The following is a 27550-nucleotide window of genomic DNA, read 5'->3' as shown; positions in this document are numbered from 1 at the left end:
TATTTCCTTATGTTTTAAACCTGCTGCCTATTCATTTCATTGGTTGACCCCAGGTTCATGTGTTATGTGAAGGGGTAAATAACAATTAATTCATGATTTTATAGACCTCTGTGGTATCTCCTCTCAGTCTTGTCTTTTCCAAGACGAACAGTCCCAGTTGTCTTAATTTCTCCTGAGATGACATAGTCCATACTTGTAATCATTTTTGTTGCCCTTCTCTGTATTTTTTCCGATTCTAATATATCTTTTTAGAAATGGGGCAACCAGAACTGCACACAATATTCAAGCTGTGGGAGTAACAATGGATTTATATAGTGGTATTATGATATTTTCTGTTTTATTTATCCCTTCCCTACCGATTCGTACTATTGTTAGCTTTTTTTACTGTCTGCTCCTCTATTCAGGATGATTTCCAGATCTTTCTTGAGTGGTAACAGCTAATTTAGATGCCATAATTTTGTATGTATAGTTAAGATTGTTTCTCAAGGTGCATTACGTTGCATGTATCAACATTGCATTTCATCTGCCATTTTCTTGCTCAGTCACCCTGTTTTGGGAGATCCCTCTGGACAGTCTACTCACCAAGCAGAGACAACGTGAACAAGCTAGTCTTGCTCCCACATAAAGTGCAATCCTTACTAGCCTGGTGGGAGAATGAAGATCCTTTGCTTCTCTCCCAGCAGAGACGACCTTGATCATGGACATTTCTTTGTCAGAGTAGAGCAATCACCTAGACCAGGGGTTGGCAGAAGTGGTGTGCCGAGTCTTCATTTATTCACTCTAATTTAAGGTTTTGCGTGCCAGTAATACATTTTAACTCTTTAGGTCTCTTTCTATGTCTATAATATAGAACTAAACTATTGTTGTATGTAAAGTAAATAAGGTTTTTAAAATGTTTAAGAAGCTTCATTTAAACTTAAATTAAAATGCAGAGCCCCCTGGACTGGTGGCCAGGACCTGGGCAGTGTGAGTGCCACTGAAAATCAGCTCGCGTGCCGTATTTGGCACACATGCCATAGGTTACCTATCCCTGACCTAGACTAACAGCACAAGGGAGGGATATGGACTTCCCTAGAATCCAGAATGCACATAAACCTGCTTGAACTATTGGCAGTCCCCAAAGCCTGGAAGCATTTTCACCCTCTAATTCAGTCCCTACATGTTCATGTGAAGTCAGACATGTCAATAGTGTTGTGCTTCAATAAGTAAGGGGCAGCAAGGTCCACCACTCTCTGTATAGAGGCTGTCAGGCTGTGGAAATGGTGCATTTGCCACCAGATCTGTGTCAGCAGTACATCTGCTGGGTATGCACAACTCACTGGTAGAGAATCTCAGTAGATGTTTTCCCCAGGAGCGTGAATGGGAGTTGCACAATTCTGCAGTATAGAACATATTTCATCAGTGGGGAGCCCTTTTTGCGTCTCGGAGTCCTGGGGCCTTTTTGCATCTCATGAGAACAGAAAATGCAAAATCTTCTGTTCCGGGGGAGTGCAAGGTCAAGGCTCCAGAGGAGATGACTGTAAGCTACCATTGTGATGCACAGGGCTGGCTCCAGGCACCAGGCAACCAAGCACATGCTTGGGGTGGCACCTGGTAAGGGGCGGCCAATCTTGGGGTGGTGGTGGGGCAGCGCTGCACGGCATTCCGCAAGGGGGGGGGCGCTCCAGCGGTGCTCGGTGGGGGGGGGCTCGGGGGGGTGACGCTTTTTTTTTTTTTTTTTTTTTTTTTTTTTTTTGCTGCTTGGGGCAGCAAAAAAGTTAGAGCCGGCCCTGGTGGTGCATCTGTGAAAAAGACAATTGTGATCCTAGGATGTATCAAGTGAGACATTTTTAGTAGAGATAGAGGAGTATTAATGCCATTGTACAAGACATTGGTAAGGCCTCATTTGGAATACTGTGTACAGTTCTGATAACCCTTCATCATTCAAGAAAGATGAATTCAAACGAACTGGTGCAGAGAAGAGCTACTAGGATGATCTGGGGAATGAAGGGCCTATCTAATGAGAAGATTGATAGTTTGCCTTGTTTAATCCAGCAAAAAGAAGACAGAGAGGATATGATTGCTACCTATAAACACATCGGGGAGAGGTGTTTAAATACCAAGGAGGGTGAAGAGTTGTTTAAGCTCAAGGACAATATTGGCACAAGAACAAATGGGTGTAAACTGATCATAAACAAATTCAGGCTGGAAGTTAAAGGTTTCTGACCATCAAAGGGTGAGGTTCTGGAACAGCGTCCCAGTAGGAGTTGTGGGAGCAAACAACTAAATTAGTTTTGAGAGAGAGCTGCATAAATTTATCAGTTTGATTATATGATGGGGTTGCTTGTGATGGTAAGGGACAAGACTCAGCAGCCTTGGGGCTCAACTTCGTCTTATGTTCCTAAAAGCTCATGCTTCAGGGTTACAGCCAGCCACCTGGAGGCATCAGGAAAGAAATGTTAGTCCCCTAGTGTATTCTGTGGTTTGTGTGTTTGTTTTTTTTTTAAATCTCCTTCCTCTGAAGCATCAGGGATGGCCCTGGGTGGAGATAAGGTTAAGGCAACCTTAACAAAATCAGTGTTACCGGCTCCACCTGTAATACAAAATTTTCAGTTTTGATGGTAAAGATGAGAGGAAGAGTGGAGTGCTAAGATGGCGATCTTTATGGAACTGCTTAGAGGAGGGATCTTGGTGTAGAAAAAGACCCAAAGAAAGAAATTTGTATGGATCTGGAATGTGGTTCAGAAGAATGAAGTGAACTTCAGTGTTGAAGGCACAACTGAGATAAAATAAATTAACTACCCTTCAGCAGAAAGATCATTCACTACATAAAACTGCCCTTTCTGTGCTATAGGCAAAATGAAAGTGAGAGAATAATATTGTGTAAAACATGGTTGGGGAGATGAGACTTCGTTTTTCCAGATGTTTCACTGAGAGAATTGAAAGATAGGGTGGGAGTGCCAGAGTTGAGAAGAAGGTGCTTTATTAAATGAGGCTTGACAATGATAGATCTTAGATTTGGGAAGGTTTCAAAGGAGAAAAGGAGTTGACAGTGGCAGCCATGCATGGATCAAGTGTGGGAAGACCAGCCCAAATAGGAAAGGGAAGGGGATCAAGGGAAGCAGTACTTTTTTGTAGGGTTGGATGTCTGAAAGGCGAAGGAAGAGGAAGAAAATTCTTTCATTCCCAATTATGATAATGAATTATGGTAATTAGACTTGAATTGTGGGATGAGAGTAATGGTACAGAAGGAAGAGAGAGGACTACCAGCACGCTTGGAATTAAAGCAAAAATAGAAAGCAGGCTTTGCAACCTGATTAGCATCTTTGCAGAGTATTTGAGGTTTTATAGAGAGGACATCATGAAATTAGGAAAAGCCATCTTAAATCTTGGTTTAAGAAACATTAGAATGAAAAAATGGTGTCAGTATTGCGTAGAACTACCCCTGCTGACTGGAATGGTATTTCCTCTAATACTCAATTAGCTGCTGGGCATTAATGAAAAACTCAAAAGATGGAGTAGAAGAAGAATCTGAAAAGAATGATAGTTGGAATTTCGCTATTGTGAAGGGTTCCAAACTGCAGTGAATGTTTTTGTTCTACAATACATATTTACTCTTAAATATTTTTCTTAAATACTGAAGCTGTTTGTTATTTATTTTGTGAGTATTATGCACAGTTATCATAGTGAGGAACATTTTGTATTGCACCATTTTTGGTGTGTGTTCCAGTGGCATTGAAATGGATCCACCCCCTTTTTTTTTTTTTTTTTTTTTTCCCCCAGAGGAAGGGTACACCCTTTAGAGGCTGGGCTTCATTTGTCATGCATTCCCCCATGACAGACTTAGCAAACTGCAGCTTAGTAGTTAAACTAGTTGGTACTTTCTGCAGCTTGTGTCTGGAAAAAGCTTTTGTTTTTTCTGAATTGCTGGCATGCTGTTTATTTTGATGCTAAAAATCAGAATTTCTCAGTTTTTTGAGCTGTTTTCTGGCTAAGAATGCAGGCAAGAGCAAATACTAGAAGTGTTAAAAAAGAGCTTGTTATTGAGTCTCCCCAACAATACAGGGATGCAGCTCCATGTGAAGTAGAAGTGGAAAGTCCAGTAGAAGTGCTGGTAAGAATTGTGTAGATAAGAGATATGTTCCCCAACTGTTCTTAGTTCTCACTCTTTCTGGGAAGCTTCTAGGTTTCACTAGTGAGTCAGGTTTCAACATTCACTTTTTGCTGATGCTGATGTATGCATTTTCAGATCAATTCTCTTCGATTCTTTTCAATGAGTACATGAATGTTTGTATTATCTATGCATCTTTGGTTTCCATGAGGCTCCTTTGTTTAAGGATGGCAAAATATTCTTTTTATTTTTGTGTTTTGTTCCCTGGCTCTTACTTCCTAACTGTCTATTTTGTGTTTAGTTGGTCTAAAGTTGTCGTACACCTCTTTAAATGGAGGTAAAAACTTAATTTGTGAACTATGTAAGCAGTACACGACTGTAAATGTATTTTTAGTTGGCAGTGTGTTTTTAAATTTTAGAGATTTTCTGAATTGTTCCTTAAATATTTTAAGTACCTATATTACAGACATCAGAATTTGTCTTAATTAAATTATTTTTGAGATTAGTCTAGTCTATTCAGGTATGCTTAGTTTAAGGTTACTTTTCAACCTGTGTAGAATACAGGATTTTTAAAATCTTACTTGCTAAAAAACTTCAGTAAGGAAAAGTGAATAATTTGTGTATTTTCTGAGGGAGGAATTTCAGAAAGGGGTTTATTCTGTATTGTTGTGTGGGCTGTATGCTTCTGTTGGAATTTTTATAATACATAAGAAAGCATAGTATTTTTGCAAGTGAGCTGCAAGAAATCCTCCAACACATTACAGCTAAAACAATTAACCTTTTCAGATATTAGTCAAGGGGATTGTTAAGCTAGTAAACAATACATTTATACTTCATTATTAAAAATGAGTGCTCTACTGCAGTGGTTCTCAACCAGGAGTATACGTACCCCTGGGGGTATGCTGTGGTCTTCCATGGGGTACATGAACTCATCTAGATATTTGCCTAATTTTACAGCAGGTTATGTAAAAAGCACCGTCACAAAGTCAGTATAAACTAAAATTTCATACAGACGATGAGTTTTTTATACTGCTTTATATACTATACACTGAAATGTAAGTACAATATTTATATTCAAATTGATTTTTTTTATAATTGTATGGTAAAAATGAGAAAGCAAGCAATTTTTCAGTAATAGTGTGCTGTGACACTTTTCTGTATTTTTGTCTGATTTTGTAAGCAAGTAGTTTTTAAGTGATGTGAAATTTGGGGTACGCAAGACAAATCAAACTCCTGAAAGGAGTACAGTAGTCTCGAAAGGTTGAGAGCCACTGATCGATTGGTACTGGCAAATTAGATCTATAAGATGTTAATTGTGTGGTTTATTAGCAAATAATTTTTAAAATGCCTGGCCAAAATTTTCAAATTTGGGGGCCAAAATCCACAATTGGAGAACCTAAATAAGTAGTCTTGATTTCATTTGCTTTCACACCTGTGGGAAATGTGGGTATTCAGCACCTCTGAAAACTAAGGCACCTAAAAAAAAGCAGCCTCACTGGATTTAGACACCCAAGTTTAAAAACTTTTTTTTTTTTTTTTTTTTGCCACATGCATATATAAGAAACTATTCTTGTAATGTGTCTTCATTAGGAGAATTCCATCTTGTATATCACTGGAAGTCTAATCTGTCCCCATAGGAACTGTCTGCTAGTAAGAAAATATAATGCAAGAGAAGTCCACTTCTCTAAATCGGGTAGGCAACCTAAGGCACGCATGCCGATGGCGGCACGCGAGCTGATTTTCAGTGGCACTCACACTGCCCGGGTTCTGGCCACCGGTCCAGGGGGCTCTGCATTTTAATTTTAAATGAAGCTTCTTAAACATTTTAAAAACCTTATTTACTTTACATACAACAGTAGTGTAGTTATATATTCTAGACTTATAGAAAGAGACCTTCTAAAAACATTAAAATGTATTACTGGCATGTGAAACCAAATTAGAGTGAATAAATGAAGACTTGGCACACCACATCTGAAAGGTTGCCGACCCCTGCTCTAAATCTTTTTTTTATTATTCAGGAAAGCCATTATTTAAACTTGTTTTATTTATGTGGGGTACATTTTATTTTGGTCCACATCTTCATCTTAGCAATGTGAGCTAATGTTTTTGTGTGGCTTTCTTGCCCCCCTTTGGAATGTTCAGCTTCCTTATTTAGAACTGGGTCTTTTGTTCTATTCTGCAAGCAAAATAACTATGTATATATACAAACAAAACAAAAGTGTGCTTCATTCTGTCAGTATAGCACTCAGCTGGTGCAAACTGTGTTGATACAGCTATAGTTCACAGGGGATATTATGGTTTTTTTTTGTTTTCCCAGGAATGTTTTGAGAGGGTATTAAAACAATGTTTCTGCAGAATAGAACAAAAGACCCAGTTCTAAATAAGGAAGCTAAGACTCTTTTCTCTGAACCTACTCCTGTTTTTCAACATCCATCTTGAATTATGAATACTAGAACTGGATACAGTATTTCAGCCATGGTCACAGCAATGTCTAATACAGAGGTCAAATAATCTCAGTACTGCTACTTGAGATTCCCCTATTTATCACATTAGCCCTTTTAGCCACAGGTCGTGCACTGGGAGCTCATGTTCAGCTGATCATCCACCATGACCCCCAAAATCTTTTTTAGAGTCACTGCTTTCCCCGATAGTGTCCCCCATCCTGTAAGTAATGACCTACCTTCTTTGTTCCTATATATATGCATTTACTTGTATCAGTGGCATGTCCTTCTTATTATTTACCACTCCCCCATTTTTGTGTCATTTGCAAACTTCATCAGTGATGATTTTATGTTTTCTTCTAGGTCACTGATAAAAATGTTAATTAGAGTAGGGCCAACAATTGAGCCCTACAGGACTCCACTGGAAACACATCCATTTGATGATGATTCCCTGTTTACAATTGCATTTTGAAGCCTATCAGGAGCCAGCATTTAATCCATGTAATGTGTGCCATGTTGACTTCAGCATTCTGGTGTTTTTTAATCAAAATATAATGTGGCACCAAGTCAAATGCCTTACAGAAGTGTGTTACATCAACAATATTACCTTGTATCAACCACATTTGTAATCTCATTACAAAAAACAAAACGAGTTAGACAGGTTCTATTTTCCATAAACCCATGTTGATTGGCATTAAGTATATTACCCTCTTTTAATTCTTTATTAAATAAGTCCTGTATTAGCTGCTCCATTATCTTGCTCAGGATTGGTGTCAGACCGACAGGCCTGTAATAACTCAGGTCATCTCATTTACCCATTTTAAATACTGGCACAACATTAGCTTTTTTTCCAATCTTCTGGAACTTCCCCAGTATTCTAAGACTTAATGAAAATCAACATTAATGGTTCAGCAGGCTTCTCAGCCAGCTCTCTTAAAACTCTTGGATGTAAGTTATCTGGATCTGCTGTCTTAAATATGACTTTCTTTAGTAGCTGCTGTTTAACATCCTCCTGAGATATTAGTGGAATGGAAAGTGTTATCATCCTGATGAGACTACATCATCTGTTAAATACAGAACAGAAATATTTATTGCACACTTCTGCCTTTTATAATTTATTATTAATAATTCTACCATTTCCATCTAGTAATGGACCAATGCCATTGTCAGGAATCTTTTTGTTCCTAATATATTTTAAAAATTCATTACTGCTTTTAACTCTTACCCTATACTTCTCCTTCTGCCCCTTTGCTTCCCTTATTAGTTTTCTACAAATCCCAGCTTCTGACTTATATTCATTATTGTCAATTTCCCCTTTCTTTCATTTGTTAAAATTTTAAATATAATATGGCTTATAACTGCTTTCACTTCCTTCTAATCCAGGTTAGTTCTTTTAACCAAGCCTTCTTCCTTGATTGTGGCTTATTGGGTATTTAGTAAAATGTTCTTAAAAAATTCCCAGTTGTTGTTCACATTTTTCTGATTAAATTCTTCCTCCCACCTGATTTAGCTCAATTGTTTTCAGCTTTGTGGAATTGGTCCGTTTAAAGCACTGTGTGTGTGTGTGTGTGTGTGTGTGTGTGTGTGTGTAAGTAATATATATGAATGACTGGTTTGGTCATCATTCTGTTTGCACATTATAAATATGATCAAGGCGTGATGACTTGTACCTAAGTTACAATTTAATTTCTAGTTCTATGATCAGTTTCTCTTTGTCTGTCAAGACCAGGTCTAATGTAGAATTCCCCTGTGTTTGTTGTGACACTTTTTCAGTTAGGAAATTATTTATAATATTTAAAAATGCCAAGGATGTTTTAGTACTAGCATGTGTTACTCGAATTGATCTCCTCTATGATCATGCAGCTTTTTTCCTATACATTAAGGATCTGGTAATCCTGTTTTCCGATGAGATTTGGTGTCTTTAGCAGACAACAACTAATACCCCATGTTTATTGATCCATAAGCATTCAGATCATTTGCATCGAATTTTAATTACTAAGGGCTTGGCTACACTCGAGACTTCACAGCGCTGTATGTACTCCACCTCTCCGAAGGGAGTAGCGTGCAGCGCTGCAGGCACTGATTACACTGGCACTTTACAGCGCTGTATTCGTTGCGCTCAGGGGGGTGTTTTTTCACACCCCTGAGTGCAGCAAGTTGCAGCGCTGTACAGCACCAGTGTAGCCAAAGCCTCAGAAACAGGTAATGGCATTTTTAGCATAGAATGCTACTCTCCTTCTGCTTTTGTCCACTTGATCCTTCCGAAGTAGGTTGTAACAATAGAATTTAACATTCCAATCTTGTGAATCATCTCACAGGTTTCAGTAATACCAGCTACATTTTGTATTTGTGCTGATAAATGAATAATCCCAGTTCCTTTCGTTTGTTACCCAGGCTGCTAGCACTGGTGTATAGGCAATTAAAGAATTTCTCCTCTTCATGTCGTTTTGGTTCCTTTATTAATTTTGTCCTCAACATACTGATTTTGTGCTAGAGTGCCCATGTCTTCCCTCCTTTTTAACTCTCCCCTTTTGCTGTTAGTTTAATGCCCCTCGTACACCTATCCCTTCTCTTACCCTCTCCCTAAAGCTGTCCCCAACCGCCATTTTTTCTCTCTAAATCCTTCCTGGATTCAGGCTGGGTGGTTCCTTATATTGTCTTCAGCAGTGGTACTGATTGCACCACTCTATTGTGGGTACAGCATTTATTCACATACTCCTCTCTCCCCCTCACACACCACTCACATACACACAGTCCAATGTCACTGCCCACCCCATGCACACCAGGCAAATATCTGAGGAGAAGCAAACGTGTCTTTATCTTTGAGTTGTCTGGAAATCTTAAATGGCAACAATGCTGTTTGGATAAGTTGCAGCCCGTGAAAGTGCTGCATTCTTCTGAAGAGATTTTGTCTTAGAGTGGCAGAGCTTTTTCTTAGAACAGGGGTAGGCAATCTATGATTTTCAGTGGCAATCACACTGCACAGGTCCTGGCCACCAGTCCTGGGGGCTCTGCATTTTAATGTAATTTTAAATGAAGCTTCTTAAACATTTTAAAAACCTTATTTACTTTACATACAACAATAGTTTAGTTATATATTATAGACTTAAAGAAAAAGACCTTCTAAAAATGTTAAAATGTGTTACTGGCACGCGAAACCTTAAATTAGAGTGAATAAATGAAGACTCGGCACACCACTTCTGAAAGGTTGCCGACTCCTGTCTTAGAACAAGGAAAAAGAGATGGGGAAACAGCAAAATGTAAAACTATAGTAGAAAAATCTACATATTTAAAATTATAGATTTATCTTACTCTATAACTCACTCTGACTTCACTCTTACTTTTTGTTCTAAGATTAGTACACTACACGGTCAGACTTTTAGGTTCAATTCAGAAGTCTTATGGACTCTAGTAAAGGAACTCTACCCCTTTTAATTCCTGCAGAAATTATTTTTCCGTGGTCAGCTTTAATTCCCCCAAAGTCTTGAGATCTTTCACTTTCTCAGGTAAAAGACCTCTTATAAGTAAATTCACAGCCATGAAAAACACGTCACGGACTGTGAAATCTGGTCTTTTGTGTACTTTTGCCCTATACTCAGATTTCACAGGTGAGACCAGTGTTTCTCAAGTTGGGTGTCCTGACCCAAAAGAGTGTTGTGGGGGAGGTCGCAAGATTATTTTAGGAGGATTGTGGTATTGCCACCATTACTTCTGAACTGCCTTAAAAATAATACATTTCATGACTTCAGCTATTTAAATCTGACATTTCACAGTGTTGTAATTGGAGGGGTCCTAAATGTAAAAGGAGTTGTGGAGGTCACAAGGTTATTGTAGTGGGGGTTGCGATACTGCTACACTTACCTCTGCGCAGCTGCTGGTGGTGGCACTGCCTTCAGAGCTGAGCAGTGGCTGTTGGCCGGGTGCCCAGTTCTGAAGGCAGCGCCCTGCCAGCAGCAGCACACAAGTAAGGGTGGCAATACAATACCATACCATAGCACACTTATTTCTGCACTGCTGCCTGCAGAGCTGGACAGCCAGAGGGTGGCAATACCATACCATGCCATCCTAATTTCTGTGCTGCTGCTGGCGGCAGCTCTGCCTTCAGAGCTGGGCTTCCGGCCAGCTGCCGCCGCTTTTACGTTTAGGACCCCTCCAATTACAACACTGTGAAATTTCAGATTTAAATAGCTGAAATCATGAAATTTATGACTTTTAAAATCCTATGACTGTGAAATTGACCGAAATGGACTGTGAATTTGGTAAGGCCTTACTTATAAGGCCTGGATGAGTTTAGAAAAGAATGCTTTGGTATGGTGACTCCAATTTTGAAGTGGCAGTAGTGTGGGCACTGTTCTTGTGTCCACTAAAAATATCACACCATGTCATACCTTTTGGCTTTTATGCTTAAAAACTAAGGACATAATATAGCCCATGGGAAAATATTGGTATGTTTTGGTAGTAGTAGTAAATACTGATAGTATCCGAAGTCCCCAATCAAGATTGAAAACCCAGGGATAGCTCAGTGCTGGGTGCTGAACAAACAGGAAAAATTCCCTGCCCTCGTAGGCTTACAAATTTAAAAACACAAACAGAAGAAGGATAGGGGATGTGTATAATACATACAATCAGTACAATGAATAGGGTGAAGAATTTGCATATAGTTAGTTACATGTAGACAATTCAAGTGACGCTTGATTTTGTTTTACGTTTTGCTTATTTTAATTATGATCACTTATTTCCCTAAAAAATCTGACCAAAAAACATAGCTCAGATCAAGATACCCTATGTAATCATTGTTCTTCAACATCAAAAAAGAATCCGTGTATGTTTCTGGGAGCTTGTATGCAATGTGACAGTCCCAGGATATTAGAGAGAGAAGGTGGGTTAGGTAATGTCTTTTATTGGGCCAACTTCTGTTGGTGACAGAGACAAGCTCTCCCACTTTGTCTTTCTGAGAGATTGTAATTCTTGGAGGCTGTCTCTCTGCCTTCTGTCTCAAAATGCACCTGAGGGATATAGTAATACACCGACAATACCCTCTCTTTAGTATTGATCTGTTAGAGATATCACCCAAGTGCAATTCCCCTGCTTTTCACAGCCTTTACACGGACAAGAGAATTTGGGATTTAACAGTAGGGCCGGTTTTAGGCTGATTCTGCTGAATCAGGCCCCTTGTCTAAGAGGGCCCTGCAGCTGTCCACCCTGCCCCCAGCTCACGTCCCTCTCCTCCCCTCTCCTGAATGCTCCGCCCCCTGCTCCTCCCCTTCCCCTGCTTCCCACGAATCAGATGTTCACGGGAAGTCTGAAAACAAGCAGGGGCAGGCGGCAGCAGGTAAACTGGGGGTGGGGTGGGGCGTGAGGAGGGATCCGGAGAGGCACGGCCCAGTCCGGCTCCGGCCGAGCACCCCCGGCCCCGGTGGCTCTGGCTCCTGCTTGGCTCGGACCCAGGGGCGCCGGCCGAGCAGCTCCGGGCTGGGTCGGCTCGGGCCACTGGCCCTGGTTCTGGCCGAGCGCGTCGCCCCAGCCCCCCCCCCCGGCTCTGGCCCGGCCCCGGCACCAGCCGAGGACCACCGGCTCGAGTGGCTCTGGCCCAGCTCAGCTCGGGCCCTGGGGTGCCGGCCCCGGCCGAGCACCCGCACCAGCGGCTACGGCCCGGACCCAAGTCCCACAACCCCGGCTGGAGCGCGGCCCGATTCCTGGGGGGGTGGGGCTTGACAGCGGCAAGCCCCGCCCCCAGGAATCGGGCCCCACTCTTGCTAAAGCTGGCCCTGTTTAACAGGATATTGTTTTTTCATATACTGTTTGTTTTTGTATTTGAATGGAAGAAGATAAGCCGTATTGGAAGCGGAAGATTATCCACATTCAAATGTGTGACAGTAGTGCAGGATATCTTAAATCTGTTTTATCAAAATGTTTGAGATCTCAGAGGTCACGATTCCCTTGTTAAATTAGCATTGGCAATTGACTAAACATCCATTTGTATTTAATAAAAGCATGATGTTTTGTAATCTGATGTTCATTCAGAACTGAGTCTAAAATTTCAAACGCTGCTTTAGTCCTTCCAGTGAGGATTAGCTTTTAGATAAACAGTATACCTAGGGATTCTGGTTTTTAGTTTAAATTGAAATACATTGATAAAATAACTCTAACTTTATACTTTTTTCAAAAGTTTAATGAAAAAAGCCTGTATTGCATCCTGTCCATTCAGTCTATGGTTTACATCTGGATTGTGTATAGCAGTAGTATAATAAGCACTTCTTTAAGTGTGATTATGGGAGAATATAGGATGTGAACAATAAATCAGATTACCTTTAAAAGATTTACATTTTAAATTTGTTTGAGGTCTTACTAAGGGAAACCTGTTTTTGCTCAAATATATGCAGTATCAAATCACTTATATCTATACTAGTTAATGTACAGGAAGTAACAAGGTGCTAAATTAGCCAAAACTTAAAAAAAGTGAATAGTAATAGTAATCAAAATCGTACTTAAGTGTAACCAATTTCTTTTACAACACGTGCAGTGTTTCTGGTGGATTCTTTGTATAGTTAACTTCTCTGTATAAAAAACAAAACAAAACTTATTTCAGGAGCTGTGCACACTGTTCAGGCTTTTATCTTGACAATTGTACCTTTTGGTCTTATAAGATAGCTTCCATTTTTGGGAAGGGAATGGAGGGTTTGCCACTTGTTGCAGATGAACTTAGCAATGTAACAAGGTTTTCAATTTATTTAATTCATTACAAACTAGGAATACAATAATTTCCCAATTTAGAAATTTTGTACCTGATTCTGATAATTTAGCCAATTTATGTTTTTGTACAAATTTAAAGAAGGAATTTTTTTCTGAATAATTCTAATAACCAGCCTTCGGCGATGGCTATTTTAAGTATGGCTGCCTCTTACCCTCCTAACTCCTTCCCCCAATCTCAGATCAACTTTCACACTGAAAATACAGTAGTAAAAGTAAATAAGTGGGTACCGAAAAACTTAGATACCTGACAAGCCACATACGTATTTCACAATAAATAACTTTCTTACTACTCTTGAGTGCTATTTAGAGGCTCTCGTCTGATCTAAAAATAAATGAAGCTAAATAAAGGTGATCAACTATAAAATGGGTGACCATGGCTCACCACCTTTTATCTGAACATTTACTTTTATTGAGGCACATTCTCCCCATAAGGGGACCCAAGGAGTAAGGAAGGTGGCATCTCTGAATCAAGCAAATAGCTTTTAAAAGAGGGATGAATGACAGTTCAGTAAAAGTCAAATAAAGAAAAACAATGTGGTTTTATATGATGTGCTGTGTATATTACTGACAAATGTGAAGACAAGCGGTGGTTTCCTGGTTCCATTATGTCAGTGCCAAAACTCCTGTTGACCATTTGGGTCAGGATTTCACCCAAGATCTGTGCCCTGAAGAGCTTACATTGTTTAAAGATTCTCAAGTGCAAGTCATGCAGGAAAACAATTCTTGCTTTTAAGATTTTTTTATAATGTATTTTTATTTTGTTTTGTTTTACCTATAGACTGGATCAAGGCCACTGTCCATCTGAGCATATTCTAACCTCAGAGGCCTAAGGAGACAAGAATGTTTTGTTAGCCCCAAACATCTTACATACTAAATTACAGGCTCCTTTTCTTCTCCTTTTGTTAATGCAGACAACAACAAAAAGTAAATTCCAGAACTGCAGTAGAGAAATGACTTTCCATAGGATGTGCACAGAACATTTCACGTCATCAGTTAGTCCTCCAGTCTCCGAGGGGAGATTGGGGTGGGTCATGTAAATCTTGTGTATCTTCAGGAAAACTGAATTACAAGGCAAGAGATTCCCTCATCTATAAAGATATAATCAATAGAAGATTTTCATTTTTGTAGTGCAAGTAGCTCCAGGGATCTCCTGAACTAAAAAGTATAATAGTGAACACTGTAATAATTATTATAAACAATGCTGATATCCACAAAGAAAGAGACCCTATAGCTGCCTTAAGAGAGCAAAATGTCTTAAGAGCTAAAAGTTTTTCCTTCATATTTCATGCTGGAGGCACAAGACCAAAAAGGGAGAATCATGAGCAATTCTTCTGGGAAGGCAGAAGTACGTGGTTAGTAATTATCTCAACTAAGTAAATACCACACCCTAGCTGTAGTCCATAACACAAAAGCACAGCAAGCAAAAGATTTCATCACATATTTTTTATTAGATCCATTTTTTTGTCTAGCATTTTTTTTACTTTAAATGTATTAACTTTTTTACGTACCTTTTGATTGGAGGACTAGTGTTTATAGGCCTTATGCAAAAAGTGAAGAAGGAGAAGATTACATGTATGGCATACAGGGTCAAGAAGAGGGTGATTGAAAGAAAAGCAGGCCGCATTGAAGAAAATAGGTGTGTGGGAAACTTCCCTTCTATGCTAATAAAACACATACTGTGAGTTAGCATAATAGCTAAATTATCTTACATATAAAAGTGCACGCAAACAGATCCAAAGATTCTGATTGCAGCTTTCCTCATTTGGTTTTTAATGTAACCTTTTAAAATTGTGTTGCTTTAGAAAGCGATTGAACACTGTTTTTAGAAAACACTCACTTTCCTATTTTCTATTTTACTGTGGGTATAGGTTAGTTTATTATGGGAAGTCTGAACATTCAAACTTGGTTTAAATTGTCAGTGATAGTGTAGCTCAAGAAGGTGGTAGATACTAGACTACCTGAAATAACTTCTGAGTAATTTATAATCTAAGCATGTGAACGCTGGTAACCTTCCCTGGATAAAGCCTTCCAAGTACAGAGATTTATTATCAAAATTTAACTAATCTGCTTCATACTTGAAAGAAAAAACATCTTTGATGTTTTTTGGCATGATTGATTATAATTCACTTTTTAAAAATAGATTAAGCACCTTGATGACCAGCTAATAATCACTTCATAGATTTAGTATTGTAAATAGTAGAATATAGGATTTTAAATGGTTATTAGATGAAGAAAAAAAATTAGAGAAATAGGTGAGTCCCATTTTATGCAGCTAATTTTTCAGCAAGGGCCAGATTCTGCCATCTGCACTTACGTTGAATAGAAATTACTTCCAGATTAGTTCCATTGACCTTAGCTGATCCAATCAAGAAGTAAATTACTGAGCACATGCAGTAAGTATAGGGTGAGGAGATAGCAAGTGTAAAAAATTGGGATGGGGGTGGGGGTAATAGGTGCCTATATAAGAAAAAGCCTATAACAGGGGTCGGCAACGTTTGGCACGCGGCTCGCCAGGGTAAGCACCCTGAGGGGCCGGGCCAGTTTTATTTACCTGCTGACGCGGCAGGTTCGGCCGATCGCGGCCCCCACTGGCCGCGGTTCGCCGTCCCGGGCCAATGCGGGCGGTGAGAAGCGGCACGGGCGAGCAATGTGCTGGCCGTGGCTTCTCGCCGCCCCCATTGGCCCGGGACGGCGAACCGCGGCCAGTGGGTTCCGCGATCGGCCGAACCTGCCGCGTCAGCAGGTAAATAAAACTGGCCCGGCCCGTCAGGGTGCTTACCCTGGCGAGCCGCGTGCCAAACGTTGCCGACCCCCGGCCTATAAAATGGGGACATCTGGTCACCCTAAGTATTAGCAAATGAAAGTGCTGTCCACAGGAAAAACCTTCTGTAATTGTCATTGTCTCCATTATTTGTATGTTAAACTGAAATACCACAGTAACATAACTGACGCAAGGAAATCTTAAATCTCAGTCCAAGTTTAACATTATTTTGCAGAATCTGAGGTTACATTCAACGTTTTCTAAGTTATTTGATTGCACAGAAGACTTTTCAAAATGTAAACAAAAGTGTTCTTCACATTTCAGCAAGACAGACTGGAACAACTTAGTATCAACAGAGTTGCTAGTTTACAGATTTCATATTAATCAAGTATTAATCATCATGTGTTTTAATGCTGCTCAGACTTTTCCAAGTAGGAATCTGATGTGGAAGTGTTCTGAGAGCCCAATCTTCGTGATTATTTTAAAAGCCTACATTTGACCCAAAGCACCAAGTCAAACTTATTAATAATTAGGGTGTCTCTACATTGGGAAATTGACTGGAATAGCTATAGCTAGCTATACTGGTATAACTCCCTTGTGTGGATGCTCCATTCTGGAATAAAAGTTAGTTTATTCCAGTATAGTGTCGACATGGGGTGGGGATATGTGTTATGTGAGCATATCAATAGCAGAGTAAGTATTTTGCCTTAGCTGTGCTGTTCAGTTTCTCCATGTGGATAAGCCTTTAATTATAAACACTTAATGGTCACATTTTTGAATACTAATTTTCTTTAAAAATCAAACCAAACCCTTGAGAGAGATTCTCTGTAACAGACATACTATAATATTACTAGGCAGAGTGGCTGTAGCTGTAATCAAACCTGTGTATTTGGCAAAAACTGTATGTGTCCCCTTGAAGTTGCATGTGATTCTAAGGGGATGTCTTCACTGCAGAGTTAACCTGGGTGATTGGCACCCGGGTTAACCTAGTCTGGGTTGCACATCCCTACTGCAAATCCCTATTTGTGCTGGATGTGTGTGGCTGTGTCTATACTAGTGCTGTACTTACCCATCTGAGATACTAGGATTTCTGAAGGGATATTCCAGGTCTCTTTGCAGTGTTCTGAATTCGGTTATTCTATGAATTCTTATGCAGTGTATTGTGGGAGAACTTTGTTGTTGTTTCTGGGGCCTATGTGGAAGTGTTCTTAGTTAGCAAACTCATTAAGTAATGCACCCAAGGTTTGGCTGATTGTTTGTTTTCAGGTAAATATGTTCAAATGTTAGGTCTTAGCTTACCTCATCCAGAGGCACACCAGAACCCTGATGTCGGCATCTGGCTAGCTAACAGTTAACATTGCACTGGGAGGATGACTTGTCAGATTGCATCACTGTTCAAGTACTGTAAAAGTTCAGTAGAAATGTAGCAGTGTAGGGTTTAAATGCCAAACTGCTGTATATAAACTGGAAGAAGTCTTCCAGTGCAGAAGAGTGGAGTAGGTAGACTGAAAGAAAATATGGTCTGGGGAAATTGTGGGATGGCATTGAAGGAGTATCAGTACCCATGTTGATTAGCCTGTGTCCCCATTGCAAAGCAGGTGGGTTAACAGCCCAGATTAAAGCACAACCCGGGCTTAAGCCTATACCAACCAGTGGTGCCACCTAGAAGAGGTTTAAAGCGCCACTAACCCCAGGTCAGAGGTTTTTGTGTGTGATTGGTAGCCAGGCTAAGGGCAACATCTGGGTAAGAGCCCAGGCTAACTCTTCTTCAGTGAAAACATATCCTAAATGAGTATTGCCGTAGTCTCCGCTCTGTCCTCCCTTACTTTTCCAGACACTTTTTGTGTCTTACCTCTTACAGAAATTAGCATATTTATGTGTAATTGTTAGTCATTACGGTTCAGCTGTATTGTGTAATGTGATTTTTATTTTTAAATTCCTATTTTTGAATGCTGCAAATTTATGTGATAGCTGAAGTCAATTGTGTGTCAAGTAGCTTTTTATATAGCCAGTTTAGGCAGATAAATAAGTACACAATTGTAATTTTTTCAGTGTATTTGAGTATCTCTTCTATTCCTTTTCTAGGCAAAACCAAAGCTAATTGAGCCAATAGACTACGAAAATGTCATTGTTCAGAAGAAAACACAAATTTTAAATGATGCGTTACGTGAGATGCTACTTTTCCCTTATGATGACTTTCAGGTAATTATTTAACTTCAATTTCAATAAATTTTATTAGTAATGTTACAGACATGAGACACTGGAATAGGTGAATGGAAAACCATTAAGTACAGAATTGAATTTCTAAAACTAAGGATATTTCTATCATTTGAGTCCTTGGATATTCTTGCTTTTTTCGGGGGGAGAGTGTCTTTGTTTTGCCTGATTTTTCTAGTGCCGACTGGTGAAGTACTGACACAACTCCACCATTCTTTCAGGATATAGGAGGTTCCACTTCCTCAACACAGCCAGCTTGCTTCCTGCTTGAGAGGCAGCGGGTCAGACAGTGGCAGCCCTTATTGCTTTTTAAAACTTTTCCTAGATAACTTCAGTTTTTTTCATATACCTGCTGGATTTGGTGCTGTCCATTGGACCCAAAATATCATGACTGGTTTAAAAATCGTAATTTAAATAAATAAATAACATGTTGTGTTCATTATTTGTTGTCTGGTTTTTACTCCTCAGGTACAGTTGGGTCACATTTTCGAGCTTTTCTCCACAACAATGGATATAAACTTTTTTTTTAAATGAAAGCTGAGATTCTCATCTAATCACAAGGCTCCAGGGGCTCAGGCTTTTAAGAAAAAACACCAAATGTTGTGGCTTTTGTATAATGAGGAGAATTGGCAACACTGTATACAATACATGCGGATTCTCTTTTGTAAAAAGAGTAAGTTACCATTGAGCAGAAAAAGGCACTTCAGAGTCCTATGTATGAATAATGTTTTACCTCCATAATTTTTTTTCTTTAGATTTCATTAGTTTTGTGTAGAGAGCATAGTATCCAATAAACGTTTTCTAAAAATAAAACCATATACATAACTAGAGAAAAAATAGAATCATAGAACTGGAAGGGACCTTGAGAGGTCAAGTCCAGTCCCCTGCCCTCATGTCAGGACTAAGTGTTATCTAGACCGGGGGTCGGCAACCTTTCAGAAGTGGTGTGCTGAGTCTTGATTTATTCACTCTAATTTAAGGTTTCATGTGCCAGTCATATATTTTAACGTTTTTAGAAGGTCTCTTTCGTAAGTCTATAATATAGAACTAAACTATTGTTGTATGTAAAGTAAAGAAGGTTTTTAAAATGTTTAAGAAGGTTCATTTAAAATTAAATTAAAATGCAGAGTCCCTTAGACCGGTGGCCAGGACCCGGGCAGTGTGAGTGCCACTAAAAATCAGATCTCGTGCCGCCTTTGGCACGCGTGCCATTGGTTGCCTACCCCTGATCTAGACCATCCCTGATAGATGGTTGTCTAACCTGGTCTTAAAAACCTCCAATGATGGAGGTTCCACAGCCTCCCTGGGCAATTCCGTGCTGAACCAACCTGACAGGAAATTTTTCCTACTGTCCAACCTAAACTGCCCTTGCTTCCATTTAGGCCCATTGCTTCTTGTCCTATCCTCAGAGGTTAAGGAGAACAATTTTTCTCCCTCCTCCTTGTAACAACCTTTTATGTACTTAAAAACTGTTATCATGTCCCCTCTCAGTCTTCTCTTTTTTTCCAGACTAAACAAACCCATTTTTTTCAATCTTCCCTCACAGGTCAAGTTTTCTAGCCCTTTCATAATTTTTATTGCTCTTCTCTGGACTTTCTCCAATTTGTCCATATCTTTCCTGAAATGTGACACACAGAATTGGACACAATATTCCAGTTGAGGCCTAATCAATGTGAAGTAGAGCAAAAGAATTACTTCTCGTGTCTTGCTTACAACAGTCCTGCTCATACATCCCAGAATGTTCTTTACTTTTTTTGCAACAGTTACACAGTTGATGGATATTTACCTTGTGATCCACTATGACATCCAGATCCCTTTCTGCAGTATTCCTTCCTAGGCAGTCATTTCCCATTTTGTATGTGCGCAACTGATTGATTGATCCTTCCTAAGTGGAGTATTTTGTATTTGTCCTTACTGAATTTCATCCTATTTTCTTCAAACCATTTCTCCAGTTTGTCCAGATCATTTTGAATTTAAATCCTATTCCCCAAAGCACTTGCAACCCCTCCCAGCTTGATATTGTCTGCAAACTTTAAGTGTACACTCTATGCCATTATCTAAATCTGATGAAGATATTGAACAGAACCGGACCCGGACCTGATCCCTTCAGGACCCTACTTGATATGCCCTTCCAGCTTGACAGTGAACCACTGATGACTACTCTCTGGGAATGATTTTCCAACCAGTTATGCATCTACCTGATAGTAGCGCCGTCTAGGTTGCGTTTCCCTAGTTTTTTTGAGAAAATCGTGTGAGACAGGGCATCTCTTCACTGGCAACGTTAAAGCGCTGCCGTGGCAGTGCTTTAACATGGCTTGTGTAGTCACAGTATAGCGCTCTAAAAAACCAACCTCGGCGAGGGGAATAGCTACCAGCACTAGGAGTGCGGCTACCAGCACTGGTACGCTATCTACACTGGCACTTTACAGCGGTGAAACTTGCAGCGCTCAGGGGGGGTGTTTTTTCACACCTCTGAGTGAGAAAGTTGCAGTGCTGTACTCTGCCAGGGTAGACAAGCGCACAATATCAAAAGCCTTACTAACATCAAGATGTACAGTACCACATTTACCACTTCCCCCATCCACAAGGCTTGTTATCCTGCCAAAGAAAGCTATTAGCAGGCCTGCACAACTCGTAAAGCAGCGAGGGCCATATTACTCCAAAGGAAACCGCTGAGGGCTGAAACCCCCCGAGCGCCGCCAACCCACCCAGCCCCCCTGAAACACAACACGCCCCCCCCAGCGCCGCCCGCCTCACAGAAACAACCCCCCCAGCGCCGCCAAAACAGTTCCCCCCTCCCCCAGCACCACCTGCCCCGCGGAAACAAATCCTCTATCTCCAGCGCCGCCCCACGGAAACAGCAGTATTGAACCTTGGTAATTTGTATAGCGGGCCCCTAAGGTAGTATAATTAAGGTAAAAGAAAAATGTCTTTATGCTAGCAGAAGAATAAGATCTCCCCCCCCCCCCCTTTGTAATCAATTGCCCTGCTGAATGAATGAGGTGTGAATGAGGAAGGCATGGAAGGCAGGCACCTCGAGACAGCTGCAACCCTTAGAGAGGCCAGGGCCGGCTCTAGGATTTTTGCCGCCCCAAGCAAAAAAAAATTTTTGGCCACCCCCCCTTTTTTTTCGTGGCCCTCTGCCCCCGGCCCCACCCCAACTCCACCCCTTCTGAACCCCTTCCCCAAATCCCCAGTCTCGCCTCCTCCCCTGGGGTGCCACATTTCCCCCCCCCCATTGCTTTCTGCGGGCCCCCTGTGACCTCCCGCCCTAGCTCACCACTGCTCTGCCTGCTCCCCTGGGCGTGCCGCCGCTCCACTTCTCCCCCCTCCCTCTCAGGCGAGGGAGGGCAGAGAAGCAGAGCAGCGGTGCGTTCGGTGAGCAGGCGGAGCGGAGGTGAGCTAGGGTGGGGAGGCGTAGGAAGTAACGGGAGGGGAGGGGTAAAGGAACCGCTTCCTGCTCCACCACTGCCACCACCTTCCCTGAGCACCCCGCCGCTTGGCTTCTCCTCCCTCCCAGCCTTGCTGTGCGAAACAGGTGTTTCGCGCGGAGCAAGCCTGGGAGCAAGGGGGGAGAAGCGGAGAGGCGGCGGTGCGCTCAGGGGAGCAGGCGAAAGTGGAGCGGAGGCGAGCTGGGGTGGCGGGGGCACTTTTTCCCCATGCCCCGGAGTCGGCGCCTATGATGGCCAGTGCCAGAATGCCGCCCCTAGAAATGTGCCGCCCCAAGCACCTGCTTGTTTTGCTGGTGCCTGGAGCTGGCCCTGGGAGAGGGGATGGGAGCCAGACCAGATCAGTAGAACAGGTCAGCCACCGATTCACCGCTTGCCTCCTCACCCCCACCCCCGGCTCGCTTACTCACCCCCCGCCACTGCCTACTTGCTCGCCTCCTCAGCCCCCCCGCCACTGCCCACCCACTCGCTTCCTCTCCCCCGCCACCGGCTCACCTGCCGCCCCCCCGCCACTGCCCGCCCGCTCGCCGCCTCAGTCCCCTAGCCTCCTGGCTCGCCTACTCATTCCCCGCCACTGCCTGCCCCTGCCCGCTCTCCTACTCAGCCCCCCTCCCTCACCTGCTGCTTGCCTAACCCTCCCACCCCCCCCCCCCGCGGGCCGCACAGTGAGCCCGCCTACTCACCCCCCCCCCTTCAGAGGAATTTGGGTTTTTTAATAAGTTTTTACAGTGTATATCCTCACCAGCTGTGGAATACTGTTCTCTCTTCATATGAAACTACTGTATTACTTTTAGGGGAAAACTGCCAACCGCCAGCTGAAAATAAACACATTTTCTACAGTCAAATTTGGCAATCATTACTATTTATCTGAGAGAGCCAATAAAGTTATATAATTTTTAATAATTTGACATTTTTTCCATTTATTCTGTAACCTATTTAATAGCTTATCTGGAGGTTCACTGAAAATTATTGGACCCATGTGTGTTTTTCTAGTATCTTCTGTCATATGCCCCTTTATACCCAGGAGCAATACGTGAACAAATCCATGCTTCTCCACTGACCATTCTCTATAGATCCCCATTCTGGGAAATATGTCTCTCTGGTTCAGTGAGTTGCAAGCTATTTTGAAAGCCGTGATTGTTGGGGGGCCTCATTCATGTTCAGACATCTGAATGTTTGGTGCAAGATTATGTAAGGGACAGTAGTCCCAAACACCCTTACTTCTACTTTTGTGAGTAGTTGGCTTCAGAACTATTGTTCTGTTCTTCTGCTGTTCTACCTTTTTTCTGTTTTATTAGCTCTAGTATTCTATACAATATCACACACAATATTAAAGTTTGCTCAACTATATTTCTTCACAAGACCACAAATGCTAAATCAAGAAAATCCTAAAACAAGATCACTTTGGCTGTGAATGATACACTTCTCTCCAAATTCTAGACTGCTGCCATCATGACGCTTAACCACACCATCACACTAATACCACGTGCTAAAGCAGGAATTCTGATTTTTTCATCTACCCTGCACTGATGTGTGCACACTCTCCTACATTAAAAAAGACGAAAATTAGCAGTTCTTCCTATGTGATAGCTCAAGAAGGACCAAAGAAAGTGGGTTTCCTTCATTGCAAGACACATTTTTCTGCTGTTCTAACCATTCAGATTGCTAACTGTGAGGAGGCAAATGTTCAAGTAAATTGTATTCCTGGACTAGGAATCTTCTTGGCCTACCTGCCTAAGGAGCAAGACAGTGAAGCCAAACCAATTTTAAGAGCATTTCCCCAAGCATTCTTTGAGAATTGTGGTTAGGTCAGTTCAAACAGTTTTGTCACTCTTACACTCTTGATTTCAGACCTCTTGGCCCATCCTAAGAAATTTAGACCATAGTATCCAATCTGCTGTTTGAGAAACATGACCTCTTTAGTCTTCCTTTTGAGAACAAAGTAAGAAAGACAGTAAGGTCTTAGGGTCTCTCCCTTTCTTTGGATTCCAGGGTCAGGATGTGTCTACACTGCAGTTGGGAGCAAACCTCCAAACCCGGGTAGACAGACTTGTGCAGGAAGGTGCAAGAAATCTCCTGTATGCGCATTGTGGCACAGGCAGTAGCTTGGGCTAGCCACCGTAACTTGAACCCATTTGATCTCCTGCGTCTGAACTCAGGTGGTTAGCCCGAGCTACAGGCAGTGCCACGATATCCAGCCAGACTGCTATTTTTAGTGCTCTAGTGCTGTCTATCTGGTCTAAGGGCTGACTTCTAGCTGCAGTGTAGACACCCTCAGGTGTCAGTTACATCAGACCACCATAATGAAGGAAATCTTAGGTCACCTTTCTGTCTTCTTATACAGCACCTGTCAATTAACATAGTAGCTGAGCACTTCTTTGGCTCCCCCTACAATATCCAATAGTACTTCATGCTAGATCTGGCAGTGCTGTCTGTTAGTAAAAGAGCCTTTTAAACTGAGAAATAGTATCAGTAGTCTTACCTTTCTAATGCGATTGCTGTGCCCTCTCTCCCCCACTGCAGCAGCCACAGAGCTGAGGCTGGGAAGGAGGGCTGTCTCTCCCCGGCAGCCTCAGCACTGGCGCTGGGGAAAGTCGCCTATTTCTCTGGCCGCCGCAGCCCTGTATGTCCAAAATTCCCCTCACCCCCTCTTCTCACCCCACTGCCCCCTTCTACCTACCCTCTATTCCCCCCAGGGCCACCACCTTACCTTACATGTGAGTCTTCTTCAGGGTCCAGGCACCTAATCAGTGGAGCCACACCTGCGCAGTTTCACTAATTAGGTGGGTGGCCCTTCATTCTCTTGTGTGCGGCCACCCAGGCACAAGCCTTAGAGGGAACTATCTCTGGACCACCTGAATGGAGCTTGCGGACCACTGGTGATCCGCAGACCACAGTTTGAGAGCCTCCGATTTAGACCACTGTCCTGTGTCTGACAGTGGCCAGCATCAGGTTCTTCAAAGGAAGGTGCAAGAAATCTCCGTCCCTTGTTGTTGGAGATTGGGCTATTCTTGGAAGCATGAGATTTAATCTCTTCCAAAGTGTATTAGCATTAACTATGATAACTCTCTAAATATTCTTACATGTATAAATGTCCAATCCCTTCTTGAATCTAGTTAAATTCTTGCCCTCAACAACATTTCATAGCAGTGAATTCAATAGCTTATGTATTGTGTAAAAGAAAATTTAAAATAATTTCCTTCTATCAGTTTTGTATTTGCCACATTTCAATGTTGTTATTGAAAGTCCCTTTGCTGTTTTATGAGGCAGGGAGAACACAAGCTCCTGATCTGCCTTCTCTGTACCATTTATTATTTTATATATTTTTATCATGTCTTCTCTTATTGTCTGCTTTCTAAATTAAACCTGTTCTTTTCAGTTAATTCATTGATTTCCCCCCCAACCCTTAATCATTTCTCCCCTTCTTTGAACCCCCCTTCTCGAGATGCAGCGCCTGGTACTACACACACTGTATTCTAGATGAAGCCACAACATTGATTTAAATAATGGTGGTATATTTTCTATATTCTCCATCCTGTTTCTAATGCATCTTAACATCTTGTTTGTGTTATTGAGTAGCTGCCACCAAACGAGCTATCCAAAAGATGCCCTGTTCCTGAGGCAATATAGTTAAGATAGTTACTTACAGCTGGAATATTCAGAAATAGCTCTGTAAGCATTTTGTAACAGTCTCTTTATAGATGGAAATTCTGATCCTTGTATAAGACTGTGTGTTCAAACCATTTCCTCTCATGCAGTATTCCATTTTTATTTTTATTCAAGTGTTTTCCTTTGACTTAGATTAGACAGATTACAATCTAAAAGTTACTGAATTGAAAAGGAAGCCAAGCCTTGCTAATTATAAAGACTTTGGAAGAAAGTTTAGATGTGGTTTTAATAAAGTTGTGGCCCTTCAGCCACTTGAAACAACGTCTGGATTGTCTTTTCATTAGTGTATGCCCTTAGCAGTTTGGCATTGTGAAGACTTCAGTATCTTTTAAACAAAACAGTACAGTACAATGTTATGCTGCTGGTTTTGTTAGACACAAATTTCACAATTGTATTTTGTGCAAGTAGAACTTGTCTCCCTTTCCCCCCCCCGCAAATAGACATGCTTAAATGGGATGATAGCACAGATCTTTTGAGGTAATGCTGTTAATTAATTTGAAGCATTGGTTAATAGATACACCCGTTTCATTTAATTGGTAAGAATATTTACAGTATTTACAGGTGGAAATTGGTCTGTGCTAAGAAATTTACTGTTGTAAAGTTTGTTCAGGCTGGTTATCTGCTCTGTTATGTCTGCTAACTGATTCTCTTGGCTAAATAGACTTTAAAAGATATTTTAGTGATTTGTTCCAGATTATATTTCTAATAATGTATAAGTTCAGTATGAATTTATTTCACTTTAGTATATTCCGGTATGACCTTCACTATTAGAAGGTTTGCTTAATTGGCTCATTCTTATTTCCATTAGAGTAATTAATAGGATATTTGTGTGTTATAGCTTTCTAATGCTTGATTTAGCAATTGGAAACTTCTAAAGGAATACGAAGCTGTTCACTTATAGTCACCATTTTGAATTTTCTTCATCTTAGTAGTGTCTGAAAGTATTTCTTACCATATTCCTGTACAATGGTCTGTGTGAAGTGTGCTTAATCTATGTTTAGTGTCCACACCACAACCACTCCTGTTTACTCTGTTAAAATTTCAGTAGAAAAGCCAAGGTTTTAAGGCAAATGAAGCGGAACTATTCACCATTGGGGTGCCATTGGAAAGTTTGCACAGCAGCTTCTCCACCCATTATGGACTAAATAATGCTTGGCCCTGCTCTCTCTTAGTTCCCCTGAGGACTAACTGTTTGAAAGGAGGTGAGCACGAGCCACAACACTCCAGTCCCCACCCTTCTTGATGCCAGTCAGCAGAACTGGCTGGATACAAAGCAAAGAACATCCGTATGCTTTCCAAAAATGGAGTGTTTGTATGTGTTACCTAGGAGCCCCTATGGTGAATTCTGCATGACTCTATCATAAATCCTCCTGGGAACTCTGACTGCAGCACAACCCCTCCAGATCATCTTCTGCACATGTGAATGTGCCAAGGGCACAAACTAGTACTGTGTAGAAGCATTCAGGATCTGGGACTGTAAGTGTATCATCTTTCATAAGCATTAGATTCACTTGGGGGGAAAAAAACACCTTTCTGATTTTGGAGTAGAAAATATAAGGCAGCATTTTATATTTTCTTCCATTGCTTTACCAGATGGGTAATATTAAAATAGCAGAGATGGAGCATTGCTGAACTTCTTTTTATAAGATGACCTTGCTTTTTCTAAAAATAAGACACTATGTGTAAATGTTCAGTCTTGGTCAGTTTACAAGCACAATGGTAATATAGCTAATTTTCTCCCCATCACCAATACATTTTCTCTGTTTTGGAGTTGGAACATTCAACTCCTGCCTAGATATTTCAAGTAGCAATAGTTCAAAGAAGTTTGGCCATGTGAAAGTGGAGTAGAGCCCCGGTGTGGCAACAAGCAGTTGAAGAGGGCAAGGGAAAAATATCCTGACACACACACTCCCTCAAATAAGTGCAGTGCAGTGCTGGACAGGTGGAGAAACCCACTGGTAGAGGCTGACTTCTGACAATAAGATACTTCGCCTGCTGACAGGTTTCAGAGTGGTAGCCGTGTTAGTCTGTATCAGCAAAAAGAACAAGGAGTATTTGTGGCACCTTAGAGACTAACATATGTATTTGGGCATAAGCTTTCGTGGGCTAAAACCCACTTCATCAGATGCATGCAGTGGAAAATACAGTAGAAAGATATACACACACACAC

General features: G+C 41.3%; 1 protein-coding gene across 13 annotated transcripts in view; it reads left to right on the top strand.

Moving 5' to 3' along the window:
• The window catches only part of DOCK9 (dedicator of cytokinesis 9), a 319963-nt gene that overhangs the window by 70892 nt on the left and 221521 nt on the right, over positions 1-27550 (top strand). For 8 of the 13 annotated variants that reach the window (XM_054012624.1, XM_054012570.1, XM_054012629.1 and 5 more), the window contains exon 2: positions 18131-18247. In XM_054012624.1, coding sequence (XP_053868599.1) covers positions 18131-18247 — 117 coding nt within the window. Of the gene's footprint in view, positions 1-3839; positions 4094-18130; positions 18248-27550 lie in introns of those variants that run through there. The other 5 variants (XM_054012589.1, XM_054012579.1, XM_054012546.1 and 2 more) reach the window with 2 other exon arrangements.

The sequence above is a fragment of the Malaclemys terrapin genome, chromosome 1 (assembly GCF_027887155.1).
Source record: "Malaclemys terrapin pileata isolate rMalTer1 chromosome 1, rMalTer1.hap1, whole genome shotgun sequence".
NCBI lineage: Eukaryota > Metazoa > Chordata > Testudines > Emydidae > Malaclemys > Malaclemys terrapin.
This window is presented reverse-complemented; position numbering and strand designations above follow the sequence as displayed.